The 18,125-nt window shown below is 43.4% G+C and overlaps 1 protein-coding gene across 1 annotated transcript in view; it reads right to left on the minus strand.

Annotated features, from left to right (window-relative positions):
• NR1H4 (nuclear receptor subfamily 1 group H member 4) overlaps positions 1 to 18,125 on the minus strand; it is a 225,053-nt gene that overhangs the window by 89,234 nt on the left and 117,694 nt on the right. The window contains exon 4 of the mRNA XM_063927833.1: positions 14,535 to 14,900. Within this exon, the coding sequence (XP_063783903.1) occupies positions 14,535 to 14,900 (366 nt within the window). The remainder of the gene's footprint in view (positions 1 to 14,534; positions 14,901 to 18,125) is intronic.

Here is an 18,125-nt window from a genome sequence, read left to right on the forward strand (position 1 = left end):
GTGACAGATCTTGATCATTTTTTTTTCTTTGGGGGGAGAGGCGATATAATGAGTAATCCTGCCTCCGCCCCATTACACTTTTTTTTTTTGATGGGTGATGGCATGGATTATTCCAATTTAATATATTTATTCATTCACTGTGCAACTTGTGTTAATGTACAATTCAGTATGCTATACAAAGTCATCAAAGCCTACAGCAGTAAGCACTGATGAGAGCAGAGATGCCTGGCATTGGCTGACACACTGCCCAGAACACACAGCACCCAACCCTGCTGAAAGTAGGCATAGAAATCCACCATTAGCCATGTGCCAGCCCTGGCCAGGTGCAATGCACTGCCCAGATATACAGCCACTTACCTGATGCAGGTAGAGCATGGGAAGCACATACTGTCAGGTATGCAGAGAGAGGGTGTAGTGTGTTCAAGGAGAGGGAGAGGACTGGGTTGTATCTGCTGCTGGTCTGCTAATACAACTCTGATAAGTGCAGATAATTCTTTCCGTGCACTGAATTTTCAGCCCTCACCACACACTCTGTGCATGGCTTGTGCGATAAACATGTGCCCTTAATTCAGCCTTTGCCTGGGAGCTGGCTGCAGCGTGCACAGGGTTCCTGAATAACCTGTTAATTACTGTAGCTCTCCCAGTCACCCAATCCCTGATCACAGCACAGCGGCCACGGCCTCCTCACAGATCAAACACAACAACAAACAACGACTGAACGCTGGCCGGGTTTACAGATAAGAGGCAAGATGGGATGGGTGGGGGAGGGGCAGACCTTATCTTATTCAGTACAGGATCATGCACTGCAGAGAGATAATTCAAGAAGTCAGACGAGCTGTGCTGGAGGAGAGGGTGGTGGTGGTGGTGGTGGGGGGGGGGGGTGATCGCTCAAATTGCCCACCCTAAATCTACCTATGGGCGTAGTAGAGGTCTGGCAGTGACCAAAGAGTAAAGTGTGGGTAGAGAAATAGGATGACGGACTTGGAACAGGAGAGGGGGTAGAGGCGAAAGGTATAAAGGGGGAAGAGAGGGGCCAGTCAGTGTGTAACGTCAAGATCAAAATATCTGAAACATATAATGATAGAGCTGTATCAGTTTGGTCTCAACAGAATGCGTTCATTGTGGCAGTTTGTGTGTGTGTGGGGGGGGGGGGGGGGGGTAAGCAGTAGACTTCCACTTGGAATCAATATGCTACTTAGCCACAGTCAGAATATGCTTGACTGACTTTTTGCAGCGGCCACGGAGCATGAAGAATGGCCTGGGATAGTACGGATTTTAAAGAATTGGACATTTGTAGACCAGTAATAGATTTAGTTAGATCATAGATTTTTTTTCCAGAAGTGTTGAATATAGGGACCAAACCACCAACTGTGCACATATGCCAGCATTGGTCGGTAACAGTAGGGTAAATTGAGTGAAGACAGGTGAGTACTAGATACCAGCGAAAGTAAAGTTTGTAAGAGTTCCCCTTTACCCTTATAGAAATAGAGCTCTTGGCCACTTCCAGTCCAATTTCAGACTGCTCGCCAGGGGTCAGAGTCTCGCCTGTGTCCCTTTCCCAGGCCAGCTCATGGGATTCTTTTTTAGATGAATTATCGGAGAGTAGCAGTCGATAGATAGCAGGGATGAGTCTAAAATACCTTGTGCGGAAGGGAGAACCGAGTCTGTAACCTAGCAAAGTCAGGGAAAGTACTTAATGGTGCAATGTCTAGTGGGTTCTGTTGGGTCCAGAATTGGAATAATCAGTGGTCCAGCCCAGGGAGAATGCAGGGTTGTTCCAAAGAGGGGTTAACAAAGGCTATAAGGAACGGAGATGATAAAGTTTATTTAAACAATCCCAAATACGCATAGTAAACGAATGCTAGTTAGCAAAGGAGTGGTAGCTAGGTGGTTTAAGGGTGAGCACCATATAACGCTAAATGGGGAGTACACGGACAGAGTATCAGGCTCAATAGTTGTCCACGCTCTCTGCAGTGGGGGGCATGCTATTGTATACATGGGGCAAGATGCACCGCACAAAAATATTTACTGAGATCAACCACTCCGACCCTGCCAGAGGTGTGGTGCTTCTGCAGGAGACAAATTTTTACCTGCCCAGATAAAGTCTGACAAATCACCCTGAAGAAATTTCAGTATTTTTGTAGAATTATATACCTGCAGTGTCTGCCAGAGATAAAGTAGGTGGGATAGAATGGTCATTTTACCAGCCACTGAGTCACAATATAAATTGTTTATGCCAAATGGAAAGGTCTGAGCTAATAGAAGTGAACATTTGAGGGAAGTTAGCAGTGTACAGTTCTGAATATAATCTAGTGAGGGAGACTCCAAGGTATTTAAGTTTATGAGGCTGCCACCAGAACTGATAGGAAGTTTGGAAAAGGTGATATCTGCCAAAGGGATATTGAGATCCAATATTTTTGATTTGTTGGCGTTAACCTTGTAGTTAGAGAATCGACCATAACAGTCTATTTCCTCAACTAGAGTTGGAAGCGAAGTTCGGGGATTAGTCAAGGCCACTATAACATCATCGGCATACAATGTTATCACATCATCGGCATACAATGCTATCTTTTGATATATACTACCAATGGTGATAACTGAGATATTTATGTTCAGTCTGATTCTGGCAACCAATGGTTCCATCACCAGAGCAAATAGAAGGGAGGAGAGAGTGGACAGGCGTGACATGTGCCGTTTCCTATGGTAAAAGGGTCAGAAGAGAGATCATTTACTAGTACTGAAGCAGAGGGGTTATGATATAGTGAAGTGATACCAATGAAAAATGACTCATCGAAACCAAACAGTGGAGAGTATGGGCCGGATATAATGAAGTCCGAGTTGGCCGGCAAAGCGGGTTCCAGGTCGTACTTGAATGTTGTTGTTTTTTTAAAGCGTCAGTCATTTACAAGGCATGGCTTTGCCTTGTAAATGATTTCTGCTTTAAGAAAACATCCAAGTTCAGCCGGAAACCCGCACCTTCGGCCAACTTGGACTTCATTTCATTCGGCCGTATGATGTATAAAAGGCCAAGCAACCCTGTCAAAGGCTTTTTCTGCATCAAGAGCTACCACCAGTGCCGACAAAGAGCGTTCTTGTGTGAGATTTAATTATGAATAACATTTATATAGCACACATATTCCACAACGTTTTACAGAGAATAACTGCCAATTCACATCAGCCCCAGTGGAGCTCACAATATATATTCCCTACCACATGTGCATGCATATACATTCACGCTAGGATTAATTTTGTTTGGAGCCAATCAACCTACCAATGTATTTTTGGATTGTGGGAAGAAACCGGAATACCCTGGAGGAAACCCACACAAGCACGGGGAGAATATACAAACTCCACACAGGGCCATAGTGAGAATTGAACCCATGACCTAAGTGCTGTGAGGCAGTAATACTAACCATTACACCACCCACAATTAATAAGATGAATTAGTCATTTCATATTGTTAGCAGCTTGCCTATTTGGGATAAACCCCATTTAATCTGGGTGAATCAAGTAATGGGCCCTACAAACGCCCCCCCGGCGGCGGGGGACGGGTGGGGGGAGTGAAGTTTCTTCACTTTCCCCGTCAGCCGGCTCCATAGCCCTGCATGCTATTATGGACGAGATTGTCCATATTGGCCTGCAGGTATGAACGAGCCGGCACCAACGATGAACGAGCGCGGGGCCGTGCATCATTCATTGTTGGTACCTACACACTGAACGACATGAACGAGTTCTCGTTCATATCGTTCAGTAAAATCTTTAAGTGTGTAGGGCCTATAAGGCAATTAAGGTGTCAAGCAGTTAGCAAGTATCTTAACAAATAACTTAATATTAATGTTTAAGAGGAATATCAGTCTATAATTACCTATGTCTAAAGGATCCTGTTCTGGTTTAGGGATCACAATTATGTAGCAAATTAAATAGTAGATAAAGCATAGGGAGGAGAGGTTCTGGTATTTATTTATAAAAGAGTAATAGAGACCTGTGAAGCCATCAGGGCCTGGCAAGGCTGGATTAAGCCTTGGAGGACCCGGGGCTATTAAGACAGGGGGACCAAGGGTGAGGGGAGGGGGGGGAGTGTACTGTATATTCCCAACATGACCCATTCCAGGAGGGAGAAAATGCTCTCTAACTGCACTTCCCTTTTAATATATCATTGGCGTCACCTGTGTTGAAATATTTAATTGATAAGACAGGAATTTAAACAGAGGTGATTGCAATCACAAATTTAGAGGGAAGTCCAGGTAGAAAGCATTTTGTCTCTCCTGGAATGGGTCATGTTGGGAGGTATGGATTGTGTATACTAAATGTAAACCAATGGTGTATATTAGAATACACTAATAGTTTAATAATGTCTGAGTACTGTTTATAGCTCCACCTATTTGAGAAAATATTTATTAAAGTTTTTTTTGTAGGGAACAAAGACAACTTAAACAACATTAAAAAAACACATAGAAAAATAAAATCTATAATTTATCTTGTAAATTGCAAAATGACACACTGGAACAGGACTCAGGAGGACTCTTTGTGTTTGTATTTCTCTAGATCCAATGCTCTCATTAGATAACAGGTTACACAGGACCCAGACACCCAAGCGGGGAGGAGGAGAAGCTGGGATCCCTGAATCACTTGTAGCTGCATATATTTTCTCTGGTTGGGAAGTTCCATTGGTAGCTCATGAAACCTGATACTCTTGTATCTCTGCCTGCACTGCATGCTGTCCTGCTCACATTCTGGCTGACTGGTTCTGCTGCTGCACAAGAGGGAGCACTAGTGTTGTCAGTGTGCTCCGGCCAGGGGAGCCTGGTGCGACACAGCAAAGTTACACTACAAAGATGTTTAATAACCGTGGTGATCTATGCCTCAGTGATGAAGAATTTAAGGCCAGTTATTTGGGCTGTAGAAAGCTTAAGAACAATGCAGGAACTTAGGTATTGGCAGATAGCTTCCTCAGTAAGAGGGGCAACCGAGGACACAGATGATAGGTTATAAAGGGACGCATGGAAGTCACAAAATTGTTTAGCTATCGAGCTATGAGAGTAGTTTCAAGATACAAGTATTATTTTGAGCAGCTGATAAGCTGACAAGGCATGGTGACTTTTTGGGCCTTCCATGGGGTAATGTCAGGAGTAGCATTGGTTATATAGGAAAAGTTGGCTAGAGCTTTGGTAAGGTCAGCTACATTAGACGGTTTTAACAGTAACGAGTCATTAAGGCGCCATTAACGGGTGGAACTGGGAGATCTTGGAACGGCTAGCCCTAATTCTATCGCCAAATAGTCGGACCAAGAGATAGGAAGAGTCTGAGTCCTGAGGAGTGACTGGATGGTCTACAAAAAATAGTCAATACATGTGTAGAGATCATGAGGTGGGGAATAATGAGTATTAATCCTGACTGAGGGATATTGGACACACCATGCTATAGGAGACTTGTAGAGAGCTTACCGGTGGCTGGGAGAGGTGTGCTCATACACAACCTATCCAGTGAGGGATTGAGAATGGGGTAAAAGTCTCCTCCTATCCTATAATAGTAAAACACTGGTGCAGTTGAGCTAGGCGACTAAAAAGGTAGTATACAGAGAACCCTGCTGCAAATTTGGAGCATAGACAGAGTCAAGTACTGTATTAGGGTGTATTTAAAGATACCTATAAGAATGATGAAGTGGTCATGAGCATAAGAGAGCATGGTAATAAGGGAGATCGCGATGCAACATGATAGCAGTACCTCTATGCTTAGCTGACATAGAGAAGTAATAGATATGGGGATATTGCTTAGAAGTTACAGAAGGGTCACATTACACCACATGGTAGTGTCCATTAGTCACATTCACCACATGGTAGTGCCCATTATTCACATTACACTACATAGTAGTGTCCGTTAGTCACATTACATCACACAGTAGTGCCCATTATTCATATTACATCGCCAAGCATTGTCCATTAATCACATTATACCACACAGCAGTGCCTATTATTCACATTACACCACACTGTAGAGTCCCTTATCCACGTTATGTCACAGTAGAGCCCTTTATCTACATAATGCCACAGTAGAGCCCCTTATCCACGTCATACCACAGAAGAGCCCCTTATGCACATTATTCTAGGAAGCACCCCTACATCTCAATCCTTTTTCTTCTCATCACCCTCACCCCCCACCCCCAGGGTGTAATGTCAGTGAATAGAGTGTGAATTTACACACAGTAGAGTCTATTATCCACTTTATGTCACAGTAGTGCCCCTATCCACATGCCACAGTACAGCCCCTTATTCGCATTATGTCACAGTAGAGCCCCTTATCCACGTTATGCCACAGAAGAGCCCCTTATACACATTATGCTAGGAAGAACCCCTACATTTCAATCCTTTTTCTCCTCCTTCTCATCATCCCCCTATCCACGTTATGTCACAGTAAAGCCCCTTATCCACGTTATGTCACAGTAAAGCCACTTATCCACATTATGTCACAGTAGAGCCTCTTATCCACATTATGTCACAGTAGAGCCCCTTATCCATGTTATGTCACAGTAGAGCCCCCTATCCACGTTATGTCACAGTAAAGCCCCTTATGCACGTTATGTCAGTAAAGCCCCTTATCCACGTTATGTCACAGTAAAGCCACTTATCCACGTTATGTCACAGTAGAGACCCTTATCCACATTATGACACTAAAGAGCCCCCTATAAATATTATGCCAGGTAGAGCCCCTACACCTCATTCCTTTTTCTCCCTTTCATCTCACAGTGGCCCACATAACAGTGGGAAATTCCCACTGACATTACTGAGGTGAGGATGTGACTATCTATCTCCTAAAAGTCGTGTGTGTGTCCCCTCCCTCCTCATCCATCTTTCTTACATTTATTCAGGTGTTTTGGGGAGAAAGTGTTAATTAACCCATTCATTGCCAAAAAAATAATTATTGAAAATACTAAAAAATAAATAAATAGAAATAATTATATATATAGGGGGTAACGTCAGCATATATTTTGGAGTAAAAGGTAAAAAAGTTCCCTGTCCCCTGATCTAGGCAAAAGAATGTGTTGGCTGCTATGCTGTATTTCCTAAAAACAACTGGGGGCATATTAATGTTAACAGTGCAGATTTTAGTTTCAATTAAAATTGATTGTTAGGCCTTTTTCTTCTTTGATTATTATCTATATATTAATAGCGGAAGAAGTGACATATTTATTTGATGTCGTCTTAGCAGGGCACATCATATACCAAATTAAAGGTTATGGTCTGTTGATTTGCCAAATATATTGGCATTGTAATTGGTTGTTTCATTTTGGAGTTATGTGGCAAAACGTCCACCTGCCATTTACAATGCATCACCATTCTGCTCTTGAAAATGTGACAGTTGATGAACTCTCCCTGTGCTGAGTAGAACATGTTACGTGCCGGGTGGGCTGGAAACTGTGATAGTTATTTGCAGCCACCCAGGAAACCTTTGCCCTGTTGAAACCGGGCACATCAACAAGTTGTTATTATTATTATTATTATTATTATTATTATTATTATTATTATAAGCCAAACATTTTACATCTCTATCCAGCTTAGTTTACTTGTAAAAAAAGGTCTACCACACAGAGGCGTCACTAGGGTTGGTGTCACCCGGTGTGGTAACTCATGGTGTCACCCCCCCCTCATGGACCTCCTTCCGCTTCACACCACACGGAATACTTAGTAGATATGTGCGCCTGGCCATTTTTGGTTGTTTTTTTTGTTTTGTTTTTTCATGTTTTGGTATTGGATTGGTTTTGCCAAAACCGCCCTTGTGTTTTTGCTTTTGGTTCTAATTTTTTTTTTCAATCATAAAAACAGCTAAAATCAAAGAATTTGGGCCTGTTTTTGTTCCTACAGTATTATTAACCTCAATAACATTAATTTCCACTCATTTCCAGACTATTTTGAACACCTCGCAGCTCACAATATTGTTTTTAACCAGTTTAGGCCAAAAGGTTGCACTGAGGTAGCTGGATGACTAAGCTAGGTGACAGAAGTGGGCGGCAAAAACACCTGGCACATCTAGGAGTGGCACTGCAGTGGCAGACAGGATGGCAGTTTTAGAAACTAGGCCCAAAAAATGCTCCAAAGAGCACTTAATGCAAAGAAATAAGGTGCAAGATGGAATTGCCCTGTTGTATATATTAAACAGGACATGAGCAGTTTAACAAACCAATCATTTCAGCGACAGGGACCGTCACTTGTGGCTCAAATGATTGGTTTGTTTGGGCCCCCACAAAACAATTTTTTAGAAGGACTTCCTCCTTTAAGTAATTACTCTGAGGATGTTAATGATGAGGTGTTAATTGCATTATAATATTGTACAATAAATGTAATGTCTTCGCCGCAAATTATGTAACATGGAGGTGGTGCCTAGATGGCTAACGTTCCAACCTCTACTAAATTTGGCCTCACAAATGGAGCAGATGCTTTCATAAACATTGTCAGGATTGGAGTAAAAATAATCCCACACCCAAGAGGTGGCTTTTTTGGTCTCATGCCCTGGCATCCGATGTCTTTCTTTCTATCACGGTCAACAACTGCAGCCACTGGTGGCTGACTTACACAAACAATATCATCATCAACATCCTCACTGTCCGATAGTACACACATATCAACCTCATCCTGTTCCTCTTCCACACACGAATCCTCAGTTTGTATTTGATATTTGATATACCTCTTATACACATTATGCACCACAATAGTAGGACCCCTTATACTATCTAGTACTGGTGCCCCTTATAAATTATGCCACACTGAATGAGCCAAAATTCACTTTATGCCACACAGAATGATCCAAAATTCACATTACCCCACACAGTATGATCCAAAATCCACATTACCCCACACAGTATGATCCAAAATCCACATTACCCCACACAGTATGATCCAAAATCCACATTACCCCACACAGTATGATCCAAAATCCACATTACCCCACACAGTATGATCCAAAATCCACATTACCCCACACAGTATGATCCAAAATCCACATTACCCCACACAGTATGATCCAAAATTCACATTACTCCACACAGTATGATCCAAAATCCACATTACCCCACACAGTATGATCCAAAATCCACATTACCCCACACAGTATGATCCAAAATCCACATTACCCCACACAGTATGATCCAAAATTCACATTACCCCACACAGTATGATCCAAAATCCACATTACCCCACACAGTATGATCCAAAATTCACATTACTCCACACAGTATGATCCAAAATCCACATTACTCCACACAGTATGATCCAAAATCCACATTACTCCACACAGTATGATCCAAAATCCACATTACCCCACACAGAATGATCCAAAATTCACATTACCCCACACAGTATGATCCAAAATCCACATTACCCCACACAGTATGATCCAAAATCCACATTACCCCACACAGTATGATCCAAAATCCACATTACCCCACACAGTATGATCCAAAATTCACATTACCCCACACAGTATGATCCAAAATCCACATTACCCCACACAGTATGATCCAAAATTCACATTACTCCACACAGTATGATCCAAAATCCACATTACCCCACACAGTATGATCCAAAATTCACATTACTCCACACAGTATGATCCAAAATCCACATTACCCCACACAGTATGATCCAAAATCCACATTACCCCACACAGTATGATCCAAAATTCACATTACTCCACACAGTATGATCCAAAATTCACATTACTCCACACAGTATGATCCAAAATTCACATTACCCCACACAGTATGATCCAAAATCCACATTACCCCACACAGTATGATCCAAAATTCACATTACTCCACACAGTATGATCCAAAATCCACATTACCCCACACAGTATGATCCAAAATCCACATTACCCCACACAGTATGATCCAAAATCCACATTACCCCACACAGTATGATCCAAAATTCACATTACCCCACACAGTATGATCCAAAATCCACATTACCCCACACAGTATGATCCAAAATTCACATTACTCCACACAGTATGATCCAAAATCCACATTACTCCACACAGTATGATCCAAAATCCACATTACTCCACACAGTATGATCCAAAATCCACATTACCCCACACAGAATGATCCAAAATTCACATTACCCCACACAGTATGATCCAAAATCCACATTACCCCACACAGTATGATCCAAAATCCACATTACCCCACACAGTATGATCCAAAATCCACATTACCCCACACAGTATGATCCAAAATTCACATTACCCCACACAGTATGATCCAAAATCCACATTACCCCACACAGTATGATCCAAAATTCACATTACTCCACACAGTATGATCCAAAATCCACATTACCCCACACAGTATGATCCAAAATTCACATTACCCCACACAGTATGATCCAAAATCCACATTACCCCACACAGTATGATCCAAAATTTAGGGACAGGGAGAGTGACAGCTCGGACATAGGGACAGGGAAAGTGACAGAAGGAACAGAGTGACAGAGTGACAGCAGGGAGAGTGACAGCGTGACAACAGGGAGAGTGACAGAGTGACAGCGTGACAACAGGGAGAGTGACAGCGTGACAACAGGGAGAGTGACAGAGTGACAGCAGGGAGAGTGACAGAGAAAGTGATAGCAGGAAGAGTGACAGAGAAAGTGATAGCAAGGAGAGTGACAGAGACAGGGACAGCAGGGAGAGGGAGAGTGACAGCAGTGACAGAGGGACAGTACCTAATGAGCAGCGGACGAGGCTGTAGTCGGCGGTGGTGCAGAGGCTGAAGTCAGCGGCGGCGAGAAGGCCCTAGGCAGCGCCGGTGGCCAGGAGAAGGCCCTGGGCAGCGGTGTGGAGGATGACGTCGGCGGCAGGAAGCAGCGGAGGACGTGGGCTGCAGCAGCGGAGGATGTGGGCAGCAGCGGCGAAGGGGAGAAAGCCCGGGGGAACAGCAGTGATGTGGAGATGGCCTTCGGTCCCTATGACCGTGGCACCACCATTTAAAATCTCCCGCAGATCGGTTCCAATGCTTGACAGCGCAGAATTTGAAAGGCGGCAGCGGGGGTCGGTGCTCGAAGTGCCGGTATGCCATACCGTTATATACTGGCCCACTTCGAGAACTGAGGGGGTAAAACATATATTAAAATATGAATAGGAGCGCTGAATAGATGTGAAAGTGCTAATACCTGTGAAAAAAAATGGAGGTTAGTAAAGCAATGTTTAACAGCCCTTTTAGGTGCAGGTGTTTTGAGTCCGTCCATATATTGTCGGGGGTCAGGACCGCATGTAGGTAGTATGCAGAGGTTAGCAAAGGGATCCTAACTTTCTGTCCCTATTACCTACATGCGGTCCTGACCCCCGGCAATATACTGTACGTAACCCTTAAACACACAAAAACGGATCAATGACGGACTCAAAACACCTACACCTAAAAGGGCTGTTAAACATTGCTTCACTAACCTCCGTTTTTTTCACAGGTATTAGCGCTTTCGTATCTATTCAGCGCTCCTATTGAAAATGTTATTATTGCTTTTATTTATTGGAGCCGCTTATATACAAAAATATATATTTAAATGACTTGATCAAATTTACCACACTGGCAGGTGAAACGACTGGCAGCCGCCAGGGTGTGACAGCAGCAGGAGACTTTAATGAATCGCCACTGCAGAACAGAGCAGTGTCCTCCACTTCTCCCTCCCAGCATTGCAAGCGGCACTGAAGTTCATGGTGATGTCACAGCGCCCGGGATCCGGAGAGTTTATTGTGAAACAGCCCGGCTGTTCTACAGAGTCCAGACCCTCTCGCAGTGGTGTTCTGGCTGCTTGTATAGGCGGGTGGGACTGATATGGGGTCGGCACTTGGTGAAAAGGAGGAGGGGGTGTGCTCGCAGCCACGGTGCGCGGACCTTGTATGCGGTTCGTTTTGGTGTCACCCCATTGAAGGGTGACACCCGGGTGTGGGCCGCACCCCCCGCACCCCCGTCATGACGCCACTGCTACCACACTTAGGTCCACAGTCAATAGGTCGACCACTATTGGTCAAAAAGCATTAGGTCGACATGGTTCCAGGGTCGAAAGTGACAGAAGGTCGACATGACAAAGGTCGACACAGGAAAAGGTTGACAAGAGTTTTTCATTTTTATTTAACTTTTTCATATTTTACGATCCAGGTGGACTACAATTGGCCAAAGCATGGAGAGCAAAGCGAGCCATGCGAGGGGACGGGGTGCACTACTTGGGGTTCCTGCTGATTTTGTGAAGTAAATGACACCGAAAACAGTAAAAAAAAACTCATGTCAAGCTTTTTCTGTGTCATCCTTTTTCACCTTCAGTCCATGTCGAACTTTTCCAGGTGTCCTAGTGCATGCAGACTAAAAGTGGTTGACCTAGTGACTGTCAACCTAGACAGAGTCGACCCAACTATCCACACTCACAAAAGCTTAGCACAGTGCCAAGACCCCATGAGCTGAACTAGAATGATGCAGGACTCTTCATCCATCTTATTTAGATCAGGGAAAATGGAAAACAGTTATTCACATTTGACCTGAGTAAGACAACTGTTATAATCATACATATAAAATCAGATTTCTGGTATAATCCCATTGGGTCTATTATTTTAGAAAAAAAATCTCAAATTTTAGGCAATGTAACATAATTACCATCCCCCTTGTCTTCAGACATATTCAGTCAATAACCTAATATTGATACATTGATTATTAAATATTGATATATTGATTTTTAAATGAATTATGAAGGAATGGGACAATATTATGTGAACTATCATTTATGATAAGAGATGTATTTATTTTTGCTTCACAAAGAGCAGAGGATTTTCCTGATACCATATATTTTAAAATGGAATGAAACTCTTGGATTATTGCATTAAGTGACCCATTATAGTGTTTTTAGTTATTTGGACCCCTGACATAAGACCAAAGTTTTCATTATGGGGGTCATTCCGAGTTGTTCGCTCGGTAAAAATCTTCGCATCGCAGCGATTTTCCGCTTAATGCGCATGCGCAATATCCGCACTGCGACTGCGCCAAGTAAATTTGCTATGCACTTAGGAATTTTACTCATGGCTTTTTCATCGTTCTGGCGATCGTAATGTGATTGACAGGAAATGGGTGTTACTGGGCGGAAACAGGCCGTTTTATGGGCGTGTGGGAAAAAACGCTACCGTTTCCGGAAAAAACGCAGGAGTGGCTGGAGAAACGGGGGAGTGTCTGGGCGAACGCTGGGTGTGTTTGTGACGTCAAACCAGGAACGACAAGCACTGAACTGATCGCAGATGCCGAGTAAGTCTGAAGCTACTCAGAAACTACTACGAGGTGTGTAATCGCAATATTGCGAATACATCGTTCGCAATTTTAAGATGCTAAGATTCACTCCCAGTAGGCGGCGGCTTAGCATGAGCAAATCTGCTAAAATTCACTTGCGAGCGAACAACTCGGAATGACCCCCTATGTACCAACATTTTTGTTCATTATATTCAGCCATAAGGGGTTATTCAGAGATGAAAGCAGATCTTGCTTCCACAGCAAGATCTGTTTCCATCTACTCGCATGTTGGGGGTCGCCCAGCACAGAGCAAGGTCACCCACCATGTGTGTGGAGCCATCCCGCAATGTAGTCGTAATTAATTGCGCCCGCATCGATTTAAGGCCGGCCCCTGCCTGCGCAGTCTGGCTGCACTGGCAGGCGGTCCGGCGCCTTTTTTTTTCTCAAATCGTCACGCAGCTGCCCTGCAAATGGTCCAACCACGCCTTTATTGGCCGGACTACTCCCCTGAAATGCCGAAATGCCGCCCTCCGCCACTGTCAATCACTATATAAACATACAGATCACTCCTCCAAAACTAACAGTCACATGACCACCGGGACCCGGAAGAAGACTCTGGAGTCGCTGCTGCTGCCAGGTCCACTGGGCCACCACTGACTAACAGTAGGATGACATTCTTTCACGTCGACATGTCCTCTGTTCAGCCCTGGTGCATGTCGACATGGGAACTGTTGACCTAACAAACCACACCCCTTTTATTAAACTGTCCAGAAATGTGTGCCAAGCTGTGTCTTGCTATTAGAAGTTTTATTTATTTATTTAAAGGTGGGGCTTAAACATGCAAAGAAGTGGAGGCGTTTGCAAGCCAAAGCTTAGTAAACAACCTCCTGTTCTTCTAAACTCAATAAACAAAGCTTTTTTAAGTTACTGTTTTCAATTCAAATACATTTGAACACAGTTTGTAAGAAGGAGAAACAACATAATGACATGTTATAGTTACACCTCTGCTTTGCTAAAATGTAACGCTAACCTTAATTTAATCTTGGGAATAAGGTCATTTATTATAAACGCCTTTTTGTAAACTACGGTGCTAGTTAAACACTACTTTATTATTTTACATTTGACTCCATTTTCTATAGATCTCACCATTGAGATTACAATCCACATGCAGCAGAACATGCAACCATCACTGGGGGTTTGACAGGGAGCACTCTTGAGAATTTGTGAATTAAAAAAAAAATGTCTTGATATCATTGTTATAATATCAAGTTTTTCATACCTTTACATCCTTCACAGGTCAAAGCATTATAATGGTATCCGGAGGCTTTGTCTCCACAAACAACACACAATTCATCTCCTTTAACCCTTCCTCCACAAGGACTAATTCTGGATTTCTTGACTGGTGGCAAGTCCACAATATCAGTGTCTATAGAAAACAGACTTTCAGATGGAATCCGTTTTAGCTCATAAATTCCACTCGAGCACCAGTCTTCGGCTTTTTGTGTGTAGTATCCGGAATTAACGTGGTACGGTGAGGTGGTGAGTGGTTGATGGACTGTGGGAAACTGTAAGTGGTTGTACGGATTACAAAACGAAGGTCCTTGCGAATCATTGTCTGGCAAATGAGCATGTAGTGAATGTAGTCCTAACAAAATAAACAAATACAGAATAATCAGTTATTTCTGCAGTTATTCAAAAATACACACAAGATAAAGAACAATTTATACTTACCTGTTGTATCATATGATTAGGAAAATGGAGAGGGAAAGTCAGTGCGTTAGACGGGACTCCTTAATAGTTATATTAAAGCTCACTTTTATTAATAAAGGTTTTAAGACGGAGCAGACTGTCCACCTGGCGGTTCTGGTAAATAGAAGGACTATATTTGTTTACACTGGAAAAGAGGCGACTGGGAGGAGACATTATTAATATTTTTAAATACATTAAGGGACAATACAAGGATTTATCAAATAATTTGTTTCTCAAAAAACAGTACATAGGACACGAAGACATCACCTGATGTTAAAGAAAATTAATTCCATACACAACGGAGAAAAGGGTTTTTCACAGTAAGAGCAGTAAGGATTTGGAATTCTCTGCCAGAGAAGTTAGTAATGGTGGACTCAATAAGTTTAAAAATGGATTAGATAAATTCCAAGCGGAAAAAAATATCCAAGGATACAGCATTTAATTAATATAAAATAAATTATAAAACAGGTTGAACTCGATAGACATTTGTTGTTTTTCAACCTCAACAACTATGTAACTGTGTAACTAGTCTGGATTCCTGAAGGCCCAGCCGATCAGCTCTGCCTCCTGGTGCTCTGTTCTGCCGGCATAAGGGAGTGTCGCTAAGACATGACCCATAACTCGCCACACACCTCTGTGATATGTGGCCACACCCATTTTTCCTGTGCATGCACTACAAAAGCTGGAGCAAATTCTAAATCCCTGATTTAAGACATGGTATAGGACAACTGTTGTGTAGTATGTATGTCACTTTTCTGTAGAGTGCATATTTTGTTATGAGCAAGTTGTTTTGACACCCAAACTGCACTTCGTGTAGGCATCATAGTAAAAAATTAAGTAAACTGAAGCATTATGGGGCTGATGCTGAGATAAGTCAGTGTTGCAGAGCTCATCTTCCGTGTTGTTGCACGGTGCATACTTCGGAGCCGAGCAGACACATACACGAGCGATGCAGAGCAGTTGCATCTCCACATTTGGCTACAGAGGGGTAACTATGAGGTAACAGGGTATTCTCACATAAGCAAAGTTCTGGTTCAAGTGCGTACTGATGATAATGATGGCTATGAGACAAAATGGATGGATAGATGCAGAGATATGTAGAATACTGCTTACGGCTGAATATACGCAATCACATCTACACGCGCATTGCAGGTACAATTATTGACAACTTGCATTCAAGTCTACATCAGCCCTATATGAGAACAGACGTAGCAACTAAAACACAGATATAAAAGCATCACATAACTAAGTTAATATATTATTGGTGCATGTTCTACATACAGTATGGATGCAGTATTTGTAATTTGCTCTAAATAAGTCACTTTAATAACTTTACAAATATAATGCATTATATTGTTATGAGGCACCAAGATGTTTTCTGTGTGCAGAGTAAAAAAGAAAAAATATGGTATTTAATATATTGGGGAGACTTGGTTCTGCACAGTGATGAGTGTGTGAGGTCCAAGCTAAAAGCCAGAGTCACACTGGTGATGGAGAGTTTGCATGCTTGGAGAATACATACTGTAGGTATCATACTTCAAGTAGCTAATGAAATATACCCACAACCAGAGGTGTAGTTAGGCGCAAGGGTATACTTTGGCAAACCCCCACACCACCACCACCCCCTGTAATGATTTGGGGGCCTAGCCAACATGTGGTGGCATGTTACATTTGAAAAGAAACAATAATTACAAATCCTAAATTGGTGACAGGGCCTGTTCTAGACCTTGTGGAGCTCAGTGCGAAAGATTCCTTTGGGTGTCCCCCATGTTTAAATAGGGTCATGGTTAATGGTTGGCAATACTGCCTCACAGCACTGAGGTCATGGACTTGATTCCCACTATGGCCCTAGCTGTGTGGAGTTTGTAAATTCTCCCTGTGCTTGCGTGGGTTTCCGCCGGGTATTCCGGTTTCTTCCCACAATACAAAAATATACTGGTAGAATCCGATCAGATCAGAATCAGCTTTATTGGCCAGGTATACTTGCGTATACTAGGAATTTGTCTTCAGTTTGCTATACAACAGCCAAGTAGGTAACAGGTAAGCAGGTGTGTGTGTGTGTGTGTGTGTGTGTGGGGGGGGGGGGGGGGGGGGCAAGTAAAGTTACACAGATAGGTATACCGTAGGAACACAAGTTGGTTACATGTACGTCTAGTCAGTCAATGTTCGGGAGTTCAGCAGGCGGACCGCTTGGGGAAAGAAACTTTTGAGGCTTCTGGTGGATCTGGCAGGGACAGCCCTGTAACGCCTGCCTGAAGGAAGCAAGTTAAACATGCTGTGGCCGGGGTGTAGCTGGTCTTTTACTATCTTCATTACCCACTTTTTAGCTCTGGACAAGTACAGGTCCTGGACTGAGGGAAGGTCGGCCCCGATGATCTTCTCTGCGGTTCTGACCACCTTTTGAAGCCTGCATCTGTCCCTCGCGCTGGCGGAGCTGTACCATACGAGTATCGAGGAGCACAGTACCGACTCCACAATCGCGGAGTAGAAGAGGAGCAGAAGCTTCTGTGGGATGTTGAACTTCCTTAGTTGCCTGAGGAAGAACAACCTCTGCTGCGCTTTCCCAACAGTGGCGTCAGTGTTGGACCCCCATTTAAGGTCCCGGGAGATTGTGGTCCCTAGAAACTTGAAGGAGTCCACTAGCGATACCACACTGTCAGCAATCGTTAGCGGAGGTGCACTAGATGACTTCTTCCTGAAGTCCACTATCATCTCGACAGTTTTGAGGGGGTTGAGCTCGAGGTTGTTGTGGATGCACCACTGGGCCAGCCGGTCTACTTCCCGTCTATAGGCCGATTCGTCCCCATCCTTGATGAGGCCGATGACGGTGGTGTCATCGGCGAATTTGATGATCCTTACTGATTGCGCCTCTGAGGTACAGTCATTTGTGTACAGGGAGAAGAGCAGGGGTGAGAGGACACAGCCCTGAGGGGCCCCTGTACTAATGGACCGCGCTTGAGAGGTGAATTCCCCCGCTTTCACCACCTGTGTCCTATCTGTCAGGAAGTCTATTATCCAGGAACAGGTAGCTTCTGGGACCCCTAGGCGAAGTAATTTTGGGTGGAGGATGCTGGGGACAATTGTATTGAAGGCCGAGCTGAAATCGACAAACAGGTAGGTA

Source organism: Pseudophryne corroboree, chromosome 6 (assembly GCF_028390025.1).
Source record: "Pseudophryne corroboree isolate aPseCor3 chromosome 6, aPseCor3.hap2, whole genome shotgun sequence".
NCBI classification, from domain to species: Eukaryota; Metazoa; Chordata; class Amphibia; order Anura; family Myobatrachidae; genus Pseudophryne; species Pseudophryne corroboree.